General features: G+C 33.7%; 1 protein-coding gene across 1 annotated transcript in view; it reads left to right on the forward strand.

Annotated features, from left to right (window-relative positions):
* Positions 1–12,415, forward strand: part of LOC147068882 (ATP-binding cassette sub-family C member 4-like) — a 50,488-nt gene extending 38,073 nt beyond the window's left edge. Inside the window, exons 16-23 of the mRNA XM_085951466.1 lie at positions 1,258–1,364; positions 2,439–2,562; positions 3,534–3,704; positions 5,550–5,677; positions 6,620–6,742; positions 10,484–10,606; positions 11,326–11,486; positions 11,783–12,415. Coding sequence (XP_085807592.1) covers positions 1,258–1,364; positions 2,439–2,562; positions 3,534–3,704; positions 5,550–5,677; positions 6,620–6,742; positions 10,484–10,606; positions 11,326–11,486; positions 11,783–12,140 — 1,295 coding nt within the window. The 3' untranslated portion in view covers positions 12,141–12,415. The remainder of the gene's footprint in view (positions 1–1,257; positions 1,365–2,438; positions 2,563–3,533; positions 3,705–5,549; positions 5,678–6,619; positions 6,743–10,483; positions 10,607–11,325; positions 11,487–11,782) is intronic.
* Positions 12,416–25,148: the final 12,733 nt, after the last annotated feature.

Consider the following 25,148-nt stretch of genomic DNA (forward strand, 5'->3'; position numbering starts at 1 on the left):
TTAATTCAATTCTACTTAAAGATGGCTAAAAAATGTAAAAGAATGCATTGAAATCGTGTTCTGATATATTCTAAAAGTTTAAAATGTGTAGCTAGTCGGGAAGTTAGTTAAAAATGTCTGGTCTGGATAAACAACCACCGGATAAATAAGAATACGAGCTAATAAAAACGTTCTAAAAAACAGCAGACTTCAAAAGTGCAAACAAAACTTGATTCTTTTTTCAAAGCAGTATTATCGAAAGCATACAAGTCGATATCAAACATTAACGTCACTCCACAGCTGGTGTGTCTGGATATATCATCCGAAGACGAATAAACAAGATTTTGTTAGTGTTTGTATATAACGGACATCCCTTCATCCGCATCAGTCCGTTATATCAACGTTCTACTGTACTTGGAAAAATTACATTATTTATAATATTTATTTATTTATTTATTTAGAAAGAGTATTATGGCATTACAGTGATTGGCCAATGCGCCATAATACATAATTAATACAAAATTATAAAAATGACTTACATGAATGAATTACAAAATAACAACCAGTATAACAAGAAAGTAGAAAAGACAGTATATGCTTATGTAGATATTAGAGTAAAATGATAAATACAATTATAATTCTAACCTATTTAACACGTCCACAAACATGACATAGTTAATAAAAAACAAATCAACCTTAATGGTGCCATCAAATCAGTTCGCACAATACACAGCATCAGGAAACATCACATCTGTTTTGCGACGAGGTATCATGAAGACCGTAGTGTTACGAGTGATATTTTTGGGAACATGAAAATTAATATTTGCCAGTAAGTATATACGGATTGTAAATGAGCCCATGAGCATTGTTTCTCAATAAAAAGAAAATGGCAGCCTGCTGTTGACATCAAATATGTCTGACTGACAAAGTTTAGTGTGCACCATTTATGTTGAATCTTAACCCAATGTTTACGGGCTCTTTTAATTATTTTTTTAATTAACCTGTTAATTTGCATTTGAAAAGCAATTAGCAAAAACACAATTTTGTGCGGCCCGTAAGCATTGGGTTAATAGTCTACATCCACTACTCGCTACTAGTGTAAGGTATAAGTACCTATTATTTAATTGGATTTTTTTCACAAAACTTTTGAAACATGAAACAATATATATTGCAAATATCTTTCATTGTTCGCAGTGTTAAATATAGTTTCATTATCGACCGTTGCTTCTCTAATATTTTCTATATTATAAATAAAAGATATGGTCTGTCACGTTTCAGCTCGCAGTCCTGTATTTTCACACACCTGCGCTTCAATCAAAGGAATTTCTACAATAAGATCTTCTAAAGCACAATATAGACTCGCCAAAGAATTTGACTCTCACCAGGTAAACAATTAAATATATAACATGAAATGCCACAGGGGCGCATTATCCATGAAGAACAATAGGTGTCTAATGTGTCTAGGACCGACAAACATTCTACGGGCTACCAACCTTTTAGTGACTAATAATAACTAAGTTAAGCCCCGTTTACATGATTCACTTCAACGTTCAACTGGTTCTACTTTTTGATCACTTTGTGTTCACTGTGGATGATTCCAAAAGTCCTGTGCATGCACACTGCGCCCATGAGTTCTGTCATCATAACCCCTGTGATATTACGTCGCATTACCCATGTATATGATTTTATCCACCAATGACTCTTTTTCTTATTCCTCTTTCTCTCGATGAAATTTCTGCATTCATAATATAACAAACAAGCACAAATTGTTTGAATTCCAACCTGCACCGCAATTTCACTTGACGCTATTTAGGAATGAATTAAGTATTTCACTTTCAGTGACACGTGTAAACAAAAAATGAACGCCTTCCTTCAATTCACTGCGGATGATCATCCACAGTGACTCATCTAAATGAGCTTTTAATACATAAACAATAAAAAAAATTCAATGATAGAGAAAAATGCTTTATTGAAAACAATTCGTCTACCCGCATCGGGTATTGCTAATTTGAATTCGGCAAGGGCCTATGAAACCGCCTTGCAAAAACCCTGGAAAATTCTTGTAGCGCAAGGCGGTGGTGATTCTGATAAATATCTCGTCATATTCTTTAGGAACTGAGAACTGCGATTTATAGCCACGTTTTTCCGTTAAAAAAGAAATATCGCATAGGACTAATCTTCTGAACATAATATACTTATCCTAACTTATATGACTACGATCACTGGATCTGAAAGGCATGAATCATTGTTATATGTCATCGTACAGAATACAGAAATTAAAAAGGGCACCTCTTCTAGCCTCATTTGCCATGATCCCCAGAAAGTCTCTGATGTCCGCATCTGCCATCTGTAATAAAAAGTTCAGATTGTGCCGCTCCTTGCCGAAAATTGGACAATCGAGGAGTAAATGTAGGGCAGTCATAAGGTGACAATAGGTAGAATAATATTGTATATTTCAGGATCTGCACACGACATCCTGGTACCAGTTCCTGGCAAGCCGCAGTACTCTTGGATTCTGGCTGGACATAATTGGGATCATGTTTGTGGCGTGTGTCTCATTTTCATTCATCATCTTTGATGATGGTAAGCCAATTTTCTTTGTTTACTTTAGATATTGCATTTCTCACTCATTCTCACTAAAGTGGAATATTTTTATTAAAAATCTGAAGCATTTTTGTTATATTATTATATACCCTATTGGTAGACTGTGACCCATGAAAAGGGAAGCCGGCATGTCGGTTACAGTTCTACTGTAACTATTGCTGTATTTTAACACTAAATAACGATGGCCGCGTTGCTTAAGCGTCGGCTTATAGCGACTTGGGTCCCAGGTTCGAATCCTGTTTCTAACCTACAAGGTTGAGCAAGTGGCTGACATCCATTTCTCGTAAAAACAAAATCTGTTAATACAAACCTCCACACTGTGGAGGCCCATATGATCTTATTAGAATCGGACATGGTCGGGGGAAATGGCGATTAATCACAAAGACAAAATGATCAAATAGGGGGCATTAAGCTATCAGGATCTCGGGTATTATCACTGGCATTAATCTCATTGAGAATATCATCGGAGCACCGTGAGCATTTCAGTTTTCAATTTAATTGAGCCGGCCTCCTTCTTAAGCATGTTGAACTCTGTCATTGAACCCACGTGGATCTATTCATTACGAAAAGTGCTTTACGATCAAGCTCCTTAAAGCAGTAAGCTTCCGACCATGCCAATCATCATCAACCTGTATTTATCCATTGGCCTCTCCAAGTGTTGCATTGTAATGTGCTTCTTCTTCAATCCAATTGCCTCTGGGTGCGTACCTACCTTAAAACCGTTTTCCGTCATTTGGATATCACTAGATGACTAGATTTGTTCAGCAATTGTCTTATCTTTGAGATATATCCATTTCAATAGTTCAGATAGTACCTAAAAAATACTCATCTTAGGTGATATGTGTTTAGATACAGATTTTTAGACGAGGTTTCTCGATCACAACCTTTAATTATGATGTGTCCCTCAATTGTTTCGCCAAGTATTATAATTACTATTACATCACCAACAGGCACGGCTCTGTCAGGCAATGTGGGGCTGGCCATCTCCCAGTCTCTGATCCTCACTTCCATGCTGCAGTTTGGAGTACGCCAGGCTACGGAGGTGGTCTCCCACCTCACCAGCGTTGAGAGGGTCCTTCAATACACCGACGTGGAACAGGAGAAGGGGCTACACACTGGAGGTGAGAACATAATAGCAGTATTATATTATAAACCACATGATAAATAAATACTTACAAGAGTTTAACATCAAACAACCATTTTGCAGACGTAATTACAGTTAGATGCCAATCGAGTTAATAGTGCGTCAGAAGCAACCTTGGTTGGCGTATATTAGAGCGTACTTGATTCCTGTTTTAAGTATTGCGGTCAAGCTGTGAAAAGACTTTTTGATCATGCACGCAGTTGAGTAGTCAACTCACCGTAGAGCGAGAAATACATAACAAGAGGTGATGGATCCGGAACCGAATCCTAGAAAATCCCTCAGTTATTAAAACTGGAATCGATAGTTTTGATTTCAAATTTCGACTACCAAACTGGGATCGAAACTGCTTAAAACTGTCGGTGAAGTACCAACCTCTTTGGGTCGTATAGTTCTGACATAAAATTCATGTCTAAAAAAACACGGTTCTTGACGGTTTACACTTTACAGGAAGCCAGCAGCAAACAAATTTTGAAAATAGCCGATATACTGGATTATGTGCTAGGCAAGGTTTTCATTCATGAATAATTAATGAATTTTGCCAAAATCAGCTATGAAAATTGAATATCAATAATATATACCGATAGATAAATAGAAAGAATAGTATACGGTCATCTCTTTCCGATAAGAAAGCTCACGGCGAACTGTGCCACGGTGAAATGTTTTACATACAATTTACATGCATAGGTTCCTAAGTATATTGCGTTTTTAAAGAACCAGAACCAAACCCGGAACCGAACCTTTAAAAAAATTGTACATCTGACAGGTCTAAGCATCTGCAATCTATTACACAAAGGCGGGTATGTATTGATGCATAATGCTGTCATCTATTGATACTCAATACAAACTATCAACAATAGGAGATAATAATAGTCCTCCAAAATCGGCAGGATTGATAGAAGTAATATTGAATAGGCACGGTGATAAGATCAGAATAGAATAAGGACGTAAAATCTTATTCCAGATGGAGCCTTCAATGATTTCTAGTGTAATTTTTGTGTAGAAGAATTAAACAACAAGCAAGATAATCCGTAATAAAAGTCTCTATAAGAAATTAGTGCAGTATTCCCACAGTAAGTTGTATAGACTCCAACTCTATAGAAGAATGATTTCTTCATTATTTTTTTAATGAAAGAAATCAATTTTTGGATCTCTGAAATATTGTGGTCGAAAATATTTCAAAAAGAGCAGTGGACTGTATGAAATGGGGTGTAATTCCAACCGCGCGGAATGGGGTGGAATCAGTCTGGAGAAACGAATAGACAATAGGCTGGCATTGACCTTGAATATATTACGGTGGCTTCTATGGACGGCTACCATATGCCACGGATGAGCATTTATTCTTTAACTTATATTTAAGGCACGTACCTCATCGTAGGTACCCAGTTTGTTTGGTAGTAAGATGAATTTTTCTGACATTTAAACAACACTAGAACTAGTGGTGTTTAAATAATGAACAAGGGCCTCAAGCAAACGTTTGTTGTAATGAATGCAAAATTAAAATGACATTTGAAAGTGACAGCTGAGGCAGCCATTTTTAATGGCGCTTGACGTCAGATTGCTTACGTCCCAAACAGTGCTATACGCTATTTGATGGAAAATCGGTTAAATAGCTTATAAAGAATTTGGGAATCTCATACATACGGCCCTAAATGTCTGAATTACATTGATCCACTTTAAGTGTTTACTAAGTCACTTCTATGTGTCCACTATAGGGTGAGGGCTCTCTTGCGGAAGGAATTAAATAAAGCAAATGGTTCATCATTTGTACTTTGTCCATTATACCAAGTAATAAATTGTTGACTTGTCTTATTTTGATTCACAGAAAAGCCCACACCACAAAACTGGCCGTCGGGTGGTTCTCTGACGTTCAAGCACGTCTTCCTGAGCTACTGCGAAACTGACAGACCTGTCCTGGAAGACCTCAGCGTCCACATCAAGAGTGGGTGGAAGGTAACAATTATTTCTTAATTGTAACTATTACATATTATATTATACAACAATACCCAGAAAAATGGCGACTGTGCGAACTCAGATGATATCCTAAGCACAATAATTAATTACATTCTGAAATACAAACTCTCTAAAAGTTTCTATAAGACAGTTTAAAATCAAAATAGCCATATATGTCAAGTGACAATCATGTCAATTAATATTCCATAGACACCAGGAAATAGCGCACTCTATGAGAATTTGCTTTACCAGTGGAGCACTTTTAAATGTGATTACATGTAAATTGTACGTAAAACATTTCACCGTAGCACAGTTCGCCGTGAGCTTTCTTATCAGAAAGAGATGACCGTAAGTAAAACCGATAAGTCCACAGTTAAAAATTTGTAGTAGACGACGTTTTTGTAATTCAAATGTAAATGATTGGTTTTAACGTTATACTGGAATCATCTACAGCGGCACCATGGGCAATTCGCATGTGTATATTGAAGTGGCGAAGAGTGATATTTGGGGTTACATGTAGATTGTACATAAAACATTTCACCGTGGCACAGTTTGCCGTGAGCTTTCTTATCAGAAAGATATGACCGTATCTCCAATTTTATTAAATTCAATATGAATATTAATTCAATTCTCATTGTTGATTTTGGCAAAATTCATGAATTAAGGAATGAAAACGTAACCTAACCTAACAAATAATCCAGTATATCGGCTATTTTCAAAATTTGTTTGCTGCTTGCTTCCTCTAAACTGACAAGAGCCGTGTTTTATTTAGACATGAATTTTATGTCAGTACAACACGACCCAAAGAAGTTGGACGGTCTTTAATATAAAGCCATTATATTTCCGATACAACATTTCACGGTTAAGTGTGATCCGGCGAACTACATACGTCCAAGTTTCCGGACACGTTTAAATATATTGTTATTTTTTTATTTGTTTTAGGTTGGTATTGTTGGGAGAACGGGCGCTGGAAAGTCTTCTCTCATTGCAGCCCTCTTCAGATTGGCCAAAGTGGAAGGATCCATCATCATTGATGGACTTGAAATGAAGAATATTTCACTTCAGGTATTAACCTGGCACTCGCGGGCTATTGTAGTATGACGAATTCACTCTCCGCGGTGACGGTTTTTGTTTAATTTAACTTCTGTGTTTCATAATAAAAATGGTAATAAAAAATGAGTTTTATGGCTCTTTAGGCGCCTAGACATGTTCAGATTATTTTACAACATTAAAAAACCGTAATAAATCAGTCATAATGTCAAAAATATCCGAAGAAATTAATTCTATACAAAGACTCACCATTTAGAAGATTTCCGCCATTTTGTTTTATGTATATGGAGCACTGCAAGGCTTGTATTTTGTTATTCGTCACGCTCGTGCTTGACGCGAGTATAGAAACACTTCACAAATGGTAATAAAATCACACATAATGTTTTTTCCCTGAGTAGGGTCGTAAATATAGCACAATAATTTTAGACTAAACAAACTTTTAGGCAGACACTTAAACAGCTATTAAATATTATTACTGAGTTACATATTTATTTTTACTTTTCACATTTAAAATTGTTTTGAAGAGTGGTAGATTTTATAACACGGACTGAGACATAAAGCCACATTGCAAATACAACACATATATCTAGATAGAGATGTTTTTTTTTTATTAATTTTTGAATTTCCGCACACATGACAGCGTCTTCTGGGCTTTTTATTATTTGCCGTGGGCGGAATGTGTTCCGGCAAATGATCTGTTAAAGTTCTAGGTAACAACCTCAATGGATTTTCACTAGTCGATGGTCTGGGTTGTGGAGTTTTCGTGATTTTCACAGCGTACTTAGCAACTAATTGTTTTATCACGACTAACTGAAATTCTCCTAAAGTTTTTTTACAACCAGTAACAGATTTATACATATAGAATGAATTTAATAAATAGAGGTCAATCATGTGAAATGCTACTTTTTTGTACCATTTCACAGATTTCCTCATGCACGACAAGCTGCTGAGCATCATGTCGGCCTTGTCGACAGTCCCCATATTTTTATTATACTCTAAGATGCACTTTGGCTTCATAATGGGTTCTCCGGTTCTAAAATTAGTTTTACCGGTTGGACCGAAGGAGTCATCGTGCATGGTTGTAAGCATGTGGACATCTCTTCTGTCACACCATTTGAGAGCCAACAGTGGGCTTTTTGACTTTGCCTCTGTCTCCCCCTTTTTCAGCTTTTTGAAGCATGGCATTTCTTTGCGATTCTTACGTACAGTCCCACAAGCATTGGTTTTATTTTCATGGAGGTGTTTGAATAACTGTGGACCGGTGTACCAGTTATCGCACCACAACGAATGCCCTTTGCCCAGATACTCGGTCAGCAGCGTTGTCACAACAGCTCCGGAAATTCCAAAGTTTTGGCTATCCACTATGTCTGTCCCGTCACCACAATAAATAATAAAATCTAAAATATAACCCGTCATAACGTCACACAGCACGAACATTTTGATACCGAAACGATGACGCTTCGATGGAATAAATTGTTTAAAAATAAGTCTCCCTTTAAAAACAATAATGCTCTCATCGATACAGAGATTTTGATGCGGAATCATCGTGTCTTTGAAAATTTTGCGTGTATGCTCTAAAAGTAACCTAATTTTATTTAGTCTATCTGAGGTAACACTTGTTGGATCGGAAAAATGGAGCATTTGGAGCAATAACTCATATCGGTCTCTAGGCATTGTCTGACCGAAAATGGGTGCACTTAAAAAACAATCCGTACTCCAGTGTTCTTCTAGTGACAAATGTTTGTTTCGTGTCATGAGCATTGACACCGCAAAAAATGCATATAATTCTGATACAGTTGTATCGATCCAATTATGAGAACGTGATTTTGGTCCAAGTTCTTGAGTATTATATTGATAGTGAAAAAAAATGTTTGTTTGTTGGACTACCTTCAACATTATATCACGGTTTAAAAAATGTTCAAAAAAAAGACACTCAGGCGAAGTCTCAGTCAAATCGCTGTTTGCTATGCCGGATTGAAAATCATCAAACTCATACACGATCGGGACATGGGGTCCGGATGTCCATGTTCTCAAGTGTTCAATTGGCTCTTCTGATATATCTACATCACTGAGGTCAGATGGTTCCAATTCTTCTTCAGACATTTCGTAATCGGAGTCCAATTCCTCACTTAAACCAGCCATATTGAAGTTTGAAAAAAGTTTTCAACCAAACACTCACACGATAACAAAGGTAAAATAGTCCAAAAAAATATAGTCAAAACACCTTATAACAGTTTAATACACATGAATGGAATAGTTAAAAACACATAAACAATAACACAGACAAAATATTTATAAATATTATAATAGTATTCACACAATACAATAGATCGCGTAAAATACGTAATATTTTGTACGGAAAAACGACAAGAGCGATTCCTTGCACAGTCCTCTCACAACAGTGATATTACGCATACTGCGCAAACGCAGTAAAGTGGCGCGATGTTTCAAGCCAAAATTAAATGAGCGTAGATTGACGGCCTGTCGAAGGCATGTCAAACATCGAAGTTTTAGTACTGTAACATAATTTATTTGACAATATTATATATATGTCACCGTTGGTAATGAAATAAGGCAAATTATGGTAGAGATTTCAAAATCATGCGTCATGTATATTCTACATAATCGACCGGCGCATTTTTGCGTACAACATTGGCGACAGAAGCGCTGTAGCCCCGTGGTTTTGCGCAATTTCGCGTACTACTTTCGTGACAGAAGCGGGCGCCGGGTTAAAAAAACTTTAATATCTGCTTTCCTTTTGCTTCATAACCAAGAATCCACATTCGAGACAGCTTCCATCCAGACATGGAATTATAAATCTTCGGATTATCACACAGATTGCAAACTGCTAAAAAAAACTATGAATTAGTCAAATATCTCTTAGGTGATGCTTAGAAAACTTAATAAACTAAATTTTAATAATAAATATGACCATAAAATATATCGTCTCTGTTCTGGCAGAACACACTAACTGGAGAATACTAGTTTTGAGTAATTTGACTTTGAAGTTGTTAATATGATTGAGATAATGGTCTATCATGTGAGTTTATTAAGTAATCGTAAAAAGGATGACTTTAAAATAAAGACTGTTTATTTATTAAGAAGGTTTCCAGACGGTAAAGTTTGAAATAAGGAACATTTTGGTACTAACTCAATATGTCATTTTTTCGAATTAGTGTCTTCTGCCAGAACAGTGACGATATGTAATAATAGGGTGCGGTCCGATTCAACAAATTCACATTTTATTACATTTTTTACAATTGTAAGTTTATCTTTGACTTAAAATAAATAATATTTTTCTTTTTAATGTTTTCAGATACATATTTATTAATAAATACAGTTGAAATTGTAAATTATCAACAAAAAAAATCTCAAATTGCAAGCTTCGTATTTTTTCGCTAGATGCCTCTTTAAAAACGGCTCAGTAAAGACTTCACCTTAAAAATATAAAATAGTTTTACTATTATCTATTATGCATTGGTTTAGGTAGGATTCTGCAATCATTGTAGTCTTAGTTCAATGAAAACAAAATACATTTGACTGACGTCAATTGTGCACTATTTATGTCGAATCCAACCTACCTTCAGCCTTCGCCATTGGTGTATAATAGATATCATAATAAACATATTATCTTACGAAGAATTAGAGTAGAGAATGAAGGAGGATTCAAGTAAACATCTTAATTTTATTAATGGAAGATCGACACTTGACTGTATTTGATCAACGAGTATTGATGTTCTATTGTCTATGTTTTAGGATCTCCGATCGAATATTTCCATCATTCCTCAGGAACCGATTCTGTTTTCTTCGTCGATGCGTCATAATTTGGATCCCTTTGAAAAGTACGACGACGCATCCTTGTGGAGTGCTTTGGAATCTGTGAGCTATAGTTTTTCTAAATAAATATATTATAATTCAAATATAAATAGTACAAATCGCACCCTCCCAACTAAACCGCCACAAGTCCAAATTACGTATTTTGAGTTAGTTACTACGTTTCATTGTCTATCGTTCATAGTATATGTACCGAAAATTTCATATCTCTAAGTCATCAAATTCAAGTCAAAACTTCATTCAATATCTAAACATATTTCAAAAACACAGAACAAAAATGCGAAAGGTAAAAACTTCAAAGCTGATTTTCTCTGTTTGACGTTTTTTGGATTGTGGCAGTTTAGTTGCGAGGTGCGAAATATGATTAAATTTTGTACAATGATTTCCCATGATTATGTTCTACTTTACACATTGTTATTGTATAAGGAACTTCTTGTCCTGTTAGCGAATCACCTAAATCTTGTTCTTTTTTTATCAAATTGGGGATAGCGGCACCTGTCCGAATTCAAGCGAAGCTTTTTTATCAATGGTATAAATTACTATTTTGTCACATTAAATCCCAAACATAATGATATGATGTATTATTCCTCTGTCTACTGGAGAAGAGTGGAGAACTTTGGAGACCTTCAAAGAGCTTCGAGGCGGTCTTCATCTAACTGTAGATCGGCCCCGTCTAACAATGATGATGATAAGAGTTCTTATTTAATATTTCGTATGATCATAAACAAGTATGTCCAAAGTAATATGTTTCATTTTACATTCAGGTTGATTTGAAAGACTCCGTCCCATCACTGGATTACCAGGTATCGGAGGGCGGTTCCAACTTCAGCCTGGGCCAAAGACAGCTGGTCTGCCTGGCACGAGCCATACTCACCAATAATCAGATCCTTGTGCTGGATGAAGTCACCGCTAATATGGATCCTCAGTATGTATTTTTTGCCCTGTGAAATTAAGAACTAGTGAACTAATGAGCTATGTAGTCAGGAAACTTTGAATGAATAATAATGTGTCTATTTTTACATGTTTTGGAGAATATAACCACAAAAGGTATAATATCCGCCAGTATAAGTTGTCCGCTGAGTGAGGGCGCCACATGCTAACATTTGACAGATCATTCAATACTTTTTATACTGCTTGAGCTTAGTTCTAAATTCGAACACCTGACAATTTATGATGGAACATCTTTAGGTACCTACAATTTAATATGATTTATTCTTGCAGAACGGACCACTTCATTCAACAAATCATCAGAGAGAAGTTCTCTCACTGCACAGTTCTCACGATAGCCCACAGACTCAACACAATCATGGACGCCGACCGAGTCCTCGTCATGGACGCCGGAAGAGCAGCAGAGTTCGGCCACCCTCACTTACTCCTCAGAGACAGCGAAGGCTACCTCTTCAGAATGGTCCAGGAGACCGGAGTCACGATGGGAGCCAAGCTGCAAGCCTCAGCGCAACGAAGCTATAACAAGAAGAGAGCGATCCAGGCTAAGGAGAGACATTCTCAGTCGCAGTATTGGGGAAAAGATGATGAAAGTATCTCATATGGAAGTATGTCGGATGAATATGATACCTGAAGGTATACGCTAGATAACTGATGCGTTGAGAATTATACAAGTATAATTGACATCAAATTTAAAAAAAATTGTTAGTGGCTGTTTTCACATAAGTACATATTTATGTGTGAAACAAAATTCAAAGATGTAACTGCTTTGTATAAACTGTATTTTATTCCTAACATTGAATTATATAATATGAGGGCTCTGGAAACAAAAACGGTAGTCTCCATTTTCGCAATATGTTGGCAAATCATTAAAAATGTCTTACATCTTTTTTATAGGTACAATTTCTGAAAAAAAAGTATTATAACATGTTGTATATTATTAGTATACAAACAACATTTCAAAATACTTTTTTTCATATAAGAAAGATGTAAGAGATTTTAATGACTCACTAACATATTACGAAAATGGAGACTGCCGTTTTTGTTTCTAGAGCCCTCATATTATGTAGCCTGTTATTATCATCATAGCAACTTGAATGTTTTGAGATGACATCTTCTTTAAAATACTAAAATCATAAAGAAATATCAATATTTTTACTTGGCATAATAATAATGAATCATTTAAGAACAAAACCTCATTTATGGAAAAATTATGTTAATTTCATACTTATTTAATGTTGAAGCCGAATTATTTAACCCGGTTAAAGGTGCACTTATATTCATTGAATCCTCAGCACCTCAATTAATATTGTAAATAATCTTATAATAATATAATAGCTAGAACACGAGTGTCGTGGAACCTAATTAAACAAAAACGGCTCTAAGGTCGTTTTATCGTTAATTATACAGATAATATCCCAGTGATCCATAAAATTCGTATTCTGCCGAAGAGTTGGGGAAACGCTGGTAAAACTAAACATGATAATTTCTCATGTTGTAAACATAAAATATCTGAATCGTATAGTATCAAAAATAGTTAAGTCCACTTTTTCATGAAATGAGTTAGTAAGTCTTATTCTAAAAAAAAATATTCAAATTCAGTCATTTCCAAACATTGTCAAGTCCGCCTCTGCGTTAGAAACAGAAGGTGTTGATTCCATTGTAACCTAATATAATAACAAGAAATTATATCATTATTTGTCATGTGACTTCGGTATATAATTTGAAGGTTTTCTCTATAATTTTAGATATTTTTAACCTTTCAATCGCGACATAAAATTCTTTGTTATGTTGATTTCATAATAGCTACAGATCTTTTCTCATTATCTCATCTGTCTTGTAATTTGATGAGTGTATTATAATTTTGTTATTCCAGTACAAGGAAGAAGCATGTTATGGATATTGACGAAGATATTGCATGTTGTAGATAAAAAATCGTCGTAGTAGTGTATTTTCAAATTCAGCTAACTCCATTATAAAGGCTCTCATTGATAAATAAGGAGTTAGCTGATATTGACATTGCATGACATATTTTTTTGTACTTTATCTTAAGAAAGAAAGTATTTTAATGATAATATAATTTTAAAAATATATTTAGTAAGCGAAACAAAATACAAATAGTTTGTTATATTTTTATATACGTAGATGATAAATATTGTTATAAAATATTAATAGTGGGAAATTATACATTGGCATTTATTAATGCCAAAATAATAATCATTCTGAGCATTCATGCATTGCAACTAAACTAAACCGACGACTCAATTACACGGAGTTACTTGAATTTGTTCGACAAATCAAGGTGTTATCTCTGTTTGTAAAAATATTAAATCATCCGTATAGTTTTAATAACTAATATAATTCATAGAAATAAAGCTATTTTAATCCTAGTTTGTTAAATGTAACGTTAAACGTAACACACACTGTTGGGTTTATAATATAAATATATTCTTGTATATTATACAAGAATATTTATTTAATCCTGTCGATCCCAAAATACATTTTAGCCAAATATTTAATTTGATTGACAAATAATTATGTAATATATCTTTTGGAGAGATCATTTTTTAAATAAATTAAATTTTAACTGAATTCCAAGAACACATTTTGTAAAATGCTAATTTTTTTTAATAATCTACCCTATCCCCATCTTCATTATTTTATCATACGAATGTGTGACATTCATAAGCGTCTAATTCCAAAAAGCGATAAGTCCACATTTGGTCAAAATCGAGAAAAAAATACGCACGTATTCTTTGTATAATTTTATACAATATGTATTGATCTATAAATTCCAAAACGCGACATAACCCTACGAAAAAAAATATTTTCGATTTATTACAAAAAGCGCCATATCCGTGTTTCATAATATTTAAAACTTGGTTGATTTCGCGTGTGCTTAAGTCAAGCAATAAGGGAACGTTCAATATTGAAAAGAGCGTCTCCCATGCTGTAGCATCTGGTAAACTCATGACAATGCCACGGAAATATGTGCCTTATGCGGAGTAAATTAAAAAGTGAGCTACAAATAGCGCTACATCCAATTTTATTTTGCCTATATTTATTACATTTAAGAGTTTATCGGCTGAAACAAATTGCCATTTGGTTTTAATTTCGACATAGAATACAATGGAAAAAATTATCTCATGTTAATACAAATAATAATTGAAGCTTGAAACATAAAAACCTTGTTTCCCGAAAATATTGAATTGTGGACTCATCTACCTATTTATTAATGATTAATTTATAACCAAAATATTGTATACCTAGGTAAACCTACCATTATTAATTTCATAAATATGTTATAATAACTACAAACCTCAGCGAAGTATGTTAATACTCTCTGCTTAAAAATCTAATATAGCTTTGTCCTATTGGAGTCGGCAGATTTTGAAAAAACTGTGTGTTATCTGAACAAAATCTTTGTTTGAATGTAACAAATATATTTATGGGTCTGAAATTAAAATATTGCAATACAAAAATCAGATATTTTGTACTGTAATATGGAGTTGGAAGATATTGAATCTAGAGGCTTTCTTTTTTAAATTAAATATCATCTGTCAATAATAATCGTGGGGTCACTGCCAAAAGCTGGTAAGTCTTAAAATCATGTTATGGCGTAATTATTACAATTTGAAAGTTTGACATGCCTTATAAAATTAGGCATAATGCTAATTTCTTTGTGCTTTATATGCATGTTATCGGATGACCTCATAATATAGACACATAATCTGTTGTTAAATCTAAATACCTAAATTATCAACTTACCAACTTTTGGCAGTAACCACAATAATTAATTAACAGTTAATGCAATAAAAGAAAATAATTAACAATTAATTGTTATTCAAATTAAACAAAACACACCATAGCTTTGTATGTCTTTGCTTGGAGATATAAGATTGGTTTTCTCTGTTGGATACGTGACGCATCTTGTTACTTAAAGTTCAAAAAAAAATATTGGAACAGTGTTAGCATTTTTAGAATAATATGTTAATGTTTAAGTAAACTAAATATATGTACTCAAGTGTTTTGTACTGAAAATAACTATAAATTATACTTATTTTAAAAGGTATGTATTTATGGCTCAATTTAATGTATTTCATATTTAACAATGAAACTAGTTTCAATTAATGCGTTCGTTGCAATGATTAGCGGAACTAAATAATATATACTATCCCATGAACACAGTGCTGATTACATGATTTACCAGTGGCGAAGGGTGGCAGTAGGCTGTTAAGATCTGACATAAATAGTGAACATTAATTTTTCTCAGTCAAACATATTTGTTTTCATTGAACTAAGGCTACAATTTGTAGTGTTGTTAGTTTTTAAAATTCAATTAAGCCCTGCCTAATCCAAGCCACAACTCATTATGCTATTAAACCATACATAATTTTAGATATTTTATAGATAGAAGAATATTTTTATCGATTATGGTTTAGTATAGGCAGCGATTAATTGAATTTAAAAAAATTAACTGACTCCATCTGTAATAGTATGTATTCTTCATTCAACGAAAACAAATAAGTATGACTGAAAAAATGTGCGCTATTTTTGTCAGATCGCCCATAGTATACCTAAACTATTAAGGTTTGGTTTAGGCGGTTTAATTTGAATTTTAAAATCTAACCAGCACAATCTGCAATTTGTATTCTTAGATCAATGAAAACAAATAAGTACGACAAAGTTTAGTGTGCACTTTATGTTGAATTTTAACAACCTACCTCCAGCCCTCGTCACTGTGATTTACACACAATGCTGTGATATGGTGACTAGTTTTTCCCAGAACACCAGCCCGAATTGCCCAGCTTTGTGAAATAATCCTGAAGCCTAGTTGTAACGGTCATACAACAATTGTATTTCAAAATATCGCAGATTGGGCGAGTAAACAAATTCAAAATATATTTAATTTTCTCCACCGTCTTATAATAAGCATGTTGTACTATTTCGATTTCAACCCTCTATTGATGGGGTGACGCTAACAGGAAAGAAATGACAAACTATTATAGAACGTACCTCGTCTATAGAGGGTTAAAATAATTATTGTTTATAGAATATATATATTATATATAGAATATATAATATATAAGGGCGGTAATATGATAATTCTAATAATTCGTGGGGTTACTGCAAAAAGTTGGTAAGTCTCGAAATCATATTGTTATGGAGGAATTGCCATTTGAAAGTTTAACATGCTCTTTAAAATCAGGCACAATGCTAATTTCTTTATGCTTTATGTGCATGTTATACGTCTTTGAATCCAGAAAATTGTATAACTCCGTTTTAATCGAAAATTGACTTTGAATGCCATCTAGAGGCCATCTATCCACCTTGCAAATTTTGTAATTCCAAAAAAATTGTAACATTGTTAAATCATGGATGATTAACCATATATTTGTATAGGAAACCATAATGTTTTTTGTCTCTCCTGTAAAGTAGTGTTTTTGGAGTTACACAATTTTCTAGTTTCAATGACGAATATCGGATAACCTTGAATTTTTTTTTTAGCATATATACTTAGCACATATCCATTGTTAACTCCACCTAATACCTAATTTGTAGACTTACCAACTTTTGGCAGCATCCCCACGATACAATATCATGTCCTTATATACTACATCAGGGATGGCGAACCTTTTTCTAAAAGTGTGTCAAATTAGCTCGTCGGATATTAATTTATTTATTCGATGTTCATAATTTATTGAAGACACGGTTTATAAGAAAATCTGACTAGCGTTTCAGTGACACCATTGGCAAGGCGGTGTTTTACTTTCATTTTCAAATAAATGATTCATCGATGAAAATAGTTGTTCAGTCATACGTTTACACAAAGACGGTGATAATAGCAGTTTGCTAATTTTTTAGTCAAACTACTAAACTTTTTCATACAAAATTTGAACTTTGTACACGTGTCAATGAGTGATACACGGGTCCGTAGGTTTGCCATCCTTGTCCTACACAATTGATGTATTTGTAAATAAATAATAGTAATTAAACAATGTGGGACGATGTTCGACCTACCCAAAACAAATGTTATATTATTAAGGATTTATTTCCAGTGTTGCTAGCTTTCACACTTTTTATTAAAGTTTTAAATATAATCATTACCATTGTTCCTTGTTTTTAAAATAATGTAGATAATAAATATTATGAATCTTTATAAATGCTACTGTGATACATTGCAGTTAATAAAGAATACGTTTATTCAATTAAATGTTTATAATTTCATATTGTAGGCTGCATGCATACTTCGAACATATTTTCCAGAATGAGATTCCAAACACACAAAGTAGAGGGCAACACATGCGTAGATAGAAAATGGAATCATTTGGCTACGCAACCTCCACAAGGTAGAAGGCAACAGAAGTGTAGATAGAAGGAGATTCATTTTGCTACGTAACATCCTTAAGTGGCCCAATGTCCGAGGAATTGGGGATTTGACACGACTGACCCAGGATAGTGATATGAATACAAAAGGACCCTCTGTAGACGTTACAAGGGAGGTAGTTAACGATGTAATTATCTCGATCTGACTTTGATAGTCAAATCTACCACTAGACAAAGGATGCAGACCCCTTGACAAAGCTAAAAAATAAATAAATATGTATAAAGTCCTACAGCTCAGCTCGACAGATCCAAACAACCTCTCAAGGCGAGCTGTAGATGAGCGTCGGTCATAAGGACCATGAACATATCGTCACTGTTCTGGCAGAAGACACTAATTCGAAAAAATGACATATTAAGTTAGTTATACCAAAATGTTCCTTATTTCAAACTTTACCGTCTGGAAACCTTCTTAATAAATTAATAAACAGTCTTTATTTTAAAGTCATCCTTTTTACGATTTCTTAATAAACTCACATGATAGACCATTTCAAACATTTTAACAACTTCAAAGTCAAATTACTCAAAACTAGTATTCTCCAGTTAGTGTGTTCTGCCAGAACAGAGACGATATAGGTAAATTAATTATGGTAACGGTAAAAATAATAAAAAAAATTTTATGTTCAATTTTAGTATAAAGATGTTAATAACTTTGAAGAGGTATTGTTTTGCTTAATTATTAAGCACGGGTTCCCAACCTATGGGTCGCGACCTGGAAGGGTTTTCTGTGTCGTCAAATTATACAGTCAACTAAAAAAGATATTCAGTATAATGCAATTTTTATTTTTAATGGTGTCTTGAAGTTTGAATAATTTCATAATTTTTTTTTAAATTAAAATAAGTGTAATCTAGGTACGCTATTCTGTCATAGTTGGTTAAAGGGTCTAGGACGATTTGGCACGGGGACAACTGGATGCCACGGAATTCGAAAATAAATAGACGTTAGGTACTTATAGGTACTTTAAAAAAAATATTTAATATTATTATTTGTATTTAAATGATTATATTATGATTTAATAGTTGGTGAGAATGTAAATATGCAGACGTAAATAATGATTTAATCTTGCATATTATGTTAAGTTCCAACGAAAAAAGAATTTTTCATTTTATATAAAGCCTTGTTAATTCTCAATCCGCAATAAAGAATACATTATGTTAAGAATAAAATGAATTAAAACTACTAAGTAGTAGGTAGAAACTGATTAAAATACCTTGTCTATGTTCTGTATACGTGTCTACGACAGTGCGGCGTCCAATTGTCCGGAGTCCAGTCGTCCCATTCCCTGGTTAAAACATCTGTAGTTTGGGAGTAATGATGAAATGCCTCTATTGTTCACCGGTATGCCCTTGCCAGAAAACACTCTTCCAACTCCTTTGCAAGAGGTACTTGATTCGCTGATAAAAATATGGATAAATAATCTGGTAAATTACATCAAATCTGGAGCTCTTAACACTTGTCTGTTTAAAGAACTGTGCAAAGACATGGATTCTGATCACGAGGTTCTTCTTTTATACACTGCAGTACGCTGGTTGTCGAAAGGAAATGTTGAGAATCGTGTCTTTGAATTGAAAGATGAAATCAAGTTGTTCCTGGAAGTGCAAGCAGTGACGTCCCGTGGGGGTAGGCAGATTGAGCGTCGTTTGGGGGCAGCAGTTACTCGAAGGGCGGCAAATCGAGGATAATCATTTGGTATATATAGAAATAGCTACCTACTTAAACTTAGTAATAACGAAAATCTTTCCATTAAAATTCAGCTCACTGGTTGGAAACAAAATGTATTAGTTAACATAAAAGATTTAACAGGATTGTATTTGTCGGGTTCGCGATGTCTAGTTTACTTCCGTTGCCCTTCTATGTCCTTGGTGACCAGAAACGACACGTTCGCGGATGACGAAAAATATTGTATAAAAAAATGTGGCGGCATTTTGGCGCCGTCCAGGGCCGGCATTTTGTCTAGGGACGTCACTGAGTGCAAGTGAAACATGACCTTTTGGTATACTTTAACGACAAAGCTTGGTTGAAAAGAGTAGCATATCTAGCAGATTGTGATAGTTGATACCTACTTGAGGTCTATAATACCTAAGTAGTCGTATACCTAACTGTCACTTTGACAGTCGGCACTCGCGAGTTTCCTTTTAGTTGATCAGTGGTTCTTCAAGTGGGGACTTGACCCTGACTTTCAAAATTCGGACATCGGTTCCCAACCTTGTATCTTAGTGGTCTCCGCCCTCATGCGATCCTGTGTGCGACCATGCAGTTAAATTAGAACTTTTAATAATATTATTTCTTTGTGGCCTTGCATCAAACATTAACTTTTGTTTGTGTGAAACTACTGTTTTTATTTTTTATGACTTTTTATTACTGATAACTTGGGGTTAGGATTTGTAGGTAAAATATGAATAATAAGTACCTAAAATATGTAGATATAATAATTGAAAAATATGTTATTAAAATTTCATAGTTATGTACTAAAAAACAAAAATAGGTGCTAAAAATTTAAGTATTACAATAAATGATATATATTTAAACAGTTTAATTTATTATTTGTTCACAAACAAAAAACGCTTTATTACATTAAATGAGGCATCTAATTACAAAAAGCGACAAGTCCACGATTCAATATTTTTGGGAAACAAGGTTTTTATGTTTCAAGCTTCAATTATTTGTATTAACATGAGATTATTTTTTCCGTTGTATTCTATGTCGAAATTAAAACCAAATGGCAATTTGTTTCAGCCGATAAACTCTTAAATGTAATAAATATAGGCAAAATAAAATTGGACGTAGTGCTATTTCTACCTCACTTTTAAATTTATTCCGCATAAGGCACATATTTCCGTGGCACTGTCATGAGTTTACCAGATGCTACAGCATGGGAGACACTCTTTTCAATATTGAACGTTCCCTTATTGGTTGACTTAAACACGCGCGAAATCAACCAAGCTTTAAATATTATGAAACACGGACTTGGCTCTTTTTGTAATAAATCGAGAATTAAAATTTTTTTTTTTTTTGTAGGGTTATGTCGTGTTTTGGAATTTATAGATCAATACATATTGTGTAAAATTATACAAAGAATACGTGCGTATTTTTTTCTCGATTTTGACCAAATGTGGACTTATCGCTTTTTGGAATTAGACGCCTCAAATAATAAAATAATGCTTCAAATTTTCGAAAGTGAATCTTTGACGATTTGATGTTAGAAAATTTATATACATGGAAAAACTTCTTTCCACTTCTACAGATGTTATTATTGCGTATGTAAATGAAACTATTTCTGAATTAGAAAAAATTGAAACATCGGAGGCATCAGATGGATTTTCCAAAACAGCTTTAATGTTCTGCAGCGTTTGAAGTCCAGTATTTTTATTTAAAACACTATTTTTAATTTTGTACTTATTTTTATTCCAATTGGTCCAGGAATATTTTCTTATTTTAGCAGCAGTATTGTTTAAAATATTAATTTGCTCCACTAGCAACTTTGTAGATGACAATTATTGTGTTTACCAGATGACCACAATTTGAAGTGATGAATGCTAATTCATTTTTTATGGAACGGTTTCCCATTATTTCTTTTACTTGTGAAATAGAGTCACAGATTTAAATTTTTGAGTTTTGGAATTGAAATTTTGTGTTTATGTGAAAATATGTGCTTAACGGCCCACATGCTCAGCGTAAGTCAAAATGGAGCTTTTATAGTATTTTCAGAGCATAACCCTGGACATTCCTTAAACGTTGTAGATAATCTATTTATATAATTTTGAAGCCTTATTATCCTTTATATTTATTTTAAACATTTGATGACTGCATAAAGTATTTTTATTACATAAAATAGTATTCTTTTAAACAAACCTCTTGCTCTAATGTTTTAGAATATAGTCATATTTCAGTACCTAACCGATTTTTTTTTTAAAATAGTACATGTTCAAATACGGGCGTTACCATGATCTTACTCCCTTCTTCATTTATCGTTTGTCAATTTATGGCTACGGCCGTATGCTGTAGCTTAACCACTGGGAAATGCCAATATAAATGGCGTATTTCAAAAAAATACTACCTTATTCTTAGGTCAATAATTATTATAAAGGAATCATTATACGTAAGATGTTTATCACATTTAAATGGTCAAAGATATAGATTATAATCAGTATCTTTAGAATTATCTTCAAATGTGTTAGTAGTGCCCATTTTTTGAATAATAAAATGCCTAATTCTTGTCAAATTTGGGATCACAAAGATTATAAAATATAATTTTTTATCGTAAATATGTCACTATATGATGTTAACATTAATTTTACTAATTGTTTTGTAAATGCGTTTAAAAATTAATAAATCTAAAAAATCTCAACACCACTGCACATGGATGTACTGAAATATGACTATATTCTAAAAAGAGCGAGAGGTTTAAAAGAATACTATTTTATGTAATAAAAATACTTTATGCAGTCATCAAATGTTTAAAATAAATATAAGGGATAGTACGGCTTCAAAATTATATAAATAGATTATCTACAACGTTTAAGGAATGTCCAGGGTTATGCTCTGGAAATACCATAAAAGCTCCATTTTTACCTACGCCGAGCATGTCGGCCCTTAAACCTAGAATATGTAAAAACATGTAACATATCCAAAAATATTTAAAAATAGGTGCTAACAAATAGGGCTTAAATGTTTCAAAATTGTCTGAAACAGATAGACATTTTTGATATTTTGTTGAGGGGCTGCCCAAAAAAAAAATTTAAATACCTAAGAATCCTAAGCCTACTGATAATCCTTTATGAAGGGAGTGTTAATTAACTAAACAATATATATTAAATAATTTTATAATTATTTTTATACAAATTTTTACTGACTTTCTAACAACATACGAGTTCACAAGTGTCAATCGTGTTTTATTTATATGACAATAGTGATACTACTTTCCAGAAGACTACTACACTGCTCTCCGTCAATTAGGTGACCTCCACTCCCATCATCAGAGCTAGTCGAGGGATTCGGAGGCTAACAATAGGGAGGTGTACTGTAAGTCGGTCGCCAACCTTTAATAGAAGACGGTATCACCAAAATTAAAGATGATAACATTATTACCATACATATCAAAACAAAGTAAGCATTTCAATATAATTTTAGATTCACTCAGTCAGTTTACAGGAGAAGAGGTTTCAGATCGCGTCACAGGCTTTAGAATTTACACATTTATTATCCCAAACAAGTTTGCAATGTTTAGATAAATTTGATTTGTAGCTACGTTTGTAAGGCAAATTGAGTACATTGGTATCAAACTGGGACATACGTCACACTCCACTAAATTCATGTTTTTATTGATTCTGGTAGTTTTAGTGATGCTCTTTTCGACAATTACTTTGACACTATCAAAAACGGTCGTTTTCATAGAAATTTTTGTGTTTAAAGGTTGTGTATAATATCAAAAACGGACACTTGCAAGGGACATTTGCATGCTATCCAATCGCTGAGCTGGAATCTACTCAAACTGTCATGGCTGCCGGGATTTCGGCATTAAACTTTCGGTCAAAAGCGGACACTGGCGGACACGTACGGCCGTTTGCGTATCAAACACAGACACAAATGCAAAAATTTGTGTCAAAAGCGGACATAAGCAATTTTGAACATATTTAATATTTACAATATGAATTTCTTAGATTTAACTTAATAAATGTGATCCTGAATCTCTAAGCATTACTATGTATATTTTTTATATATCGTCGGTGTTTTGTAAAAAGGGCGAATCAACCATTACGACGAAATAAAAAGCAAATGTAACATATTAGGCCTTTTAAAATATTATATAATAATACCTATTATAATGACAGTATTCTTTCTAAGCTTAATTATAAACTTTTCAAATATTTATAATCATCTACAGGTAAAAAACAAATACATGTCAAAAGTTAAAAATCCTCCTCCTGTAAAGTAGCATTTTGGTTAATTCGCACTTTTTACAAAACACCGACGATATATTATGTTTCAATATTTATATGAAATGAAAAATCACCTCTCCTGTAAATTATTGCAGATGGCTCACGTCCCACTTTGATACCAATGTACTCAATTAATGATAATGCATAAAGGAGAAAGGGGATGACTCGAATCGATGTCACTAAATTATTAAATTTCATATAAAAACATAGAAGTTCCCCAAAACCAACAAATTCAGGCAGTGATACTGAATTATGATGATAATGCTAGTTATTAATTATTACCTTCAAATGCAAGCGGTAACCTGTTCGCAATAAATAAAGATTTTTAATTTCAGATTCATTTAAAGACATTTACAGACATTTTGTTTTCAAAATTCATGAGCAAATAACTAGCACTACCATCAAAATTTACAGTTTCGTATAAAGGTTCAAATACATTATGTGCTGTCACAGTAGCTGCCGCTACAGGAAAAAAGTGTGTAAAGTCATTTTTCTTGGTACCTATTTAAAATGTTATCAGACTGATGCTCCCATCCCGTAGCACATTTTGAACCTTCAAATGGACATTGTCAGTAGGCAAAATCTGCCAAAATCACCAGAACAATGAGGTCACCTCACGTGTACCACGCTGTATCGACACCCGCATGACTCAGTGAACGTTTTTTATCATTTTCTTGATTTGGCACTATGTATTTTCTGTAAAAATGTTGTGTATTTATGGTCTGCAGGTTCAGTTCTGTTCAAAGTATTATCTATGGATGCAATATCGCAAGTAATTTTAACGTACGCACACCCAGAAACTGTTAAAATTAATTGAAATTAGCATACATAATGAATAGTTATTCAAAATACTAATACATTAGAGTTAGCACACTCCATCATTGAATTTATAGAGATAGTCTTCTTCTTGTTGTGCCATCCCCTAGCGGAGGTCGGCCACCATCAAGGCGATCTTAGCTTTGTCGTCTGCTACCAGGAACAGTTCAGTGGAGCTGCACTCGTACCAATCATGGAGGTTCTTAAGCCACGAAATGCGGCGCTGTCCTCTGCTATGCTTACCATTGATCTTTCCTTGAATGACAAGTTGGGAAATACTGTACTTTTGTCCTCTCATAACGTGGCCGAGGTACTGTAGTTTCCTAGAACTTCTCGGTCCTTCCCCATTCGATTGAGAACTTCAACATTTGTCACCCAGTCAGTCCAAGGAATTTTGAGGATGCCTCTATATAGCCACATCTCGAAAGCTTCAAGTCTTCGTGACATCTCTTGGTTTAGCGTTTATACTTCCATACCATAGAAAAGAATTGAGAGAACATAA

The sequence above is a fragment of the Rhyacophila brunnea genome, unplaced genomic scaffold, assembly GCF_057557595.1.
Source record: "Rhyacophila brunnea isolate RB1 unplaced genomic scaffold, BYU_Rbru_1.0 scaffold_24, whole genome shotgun sequence".
NCBI lineage: Eukaryota > Metazoa > Arthropoda > Insecta > Trichoptera > Rhyacophilidae > Rhyacophila > Rhyacophila brunnea.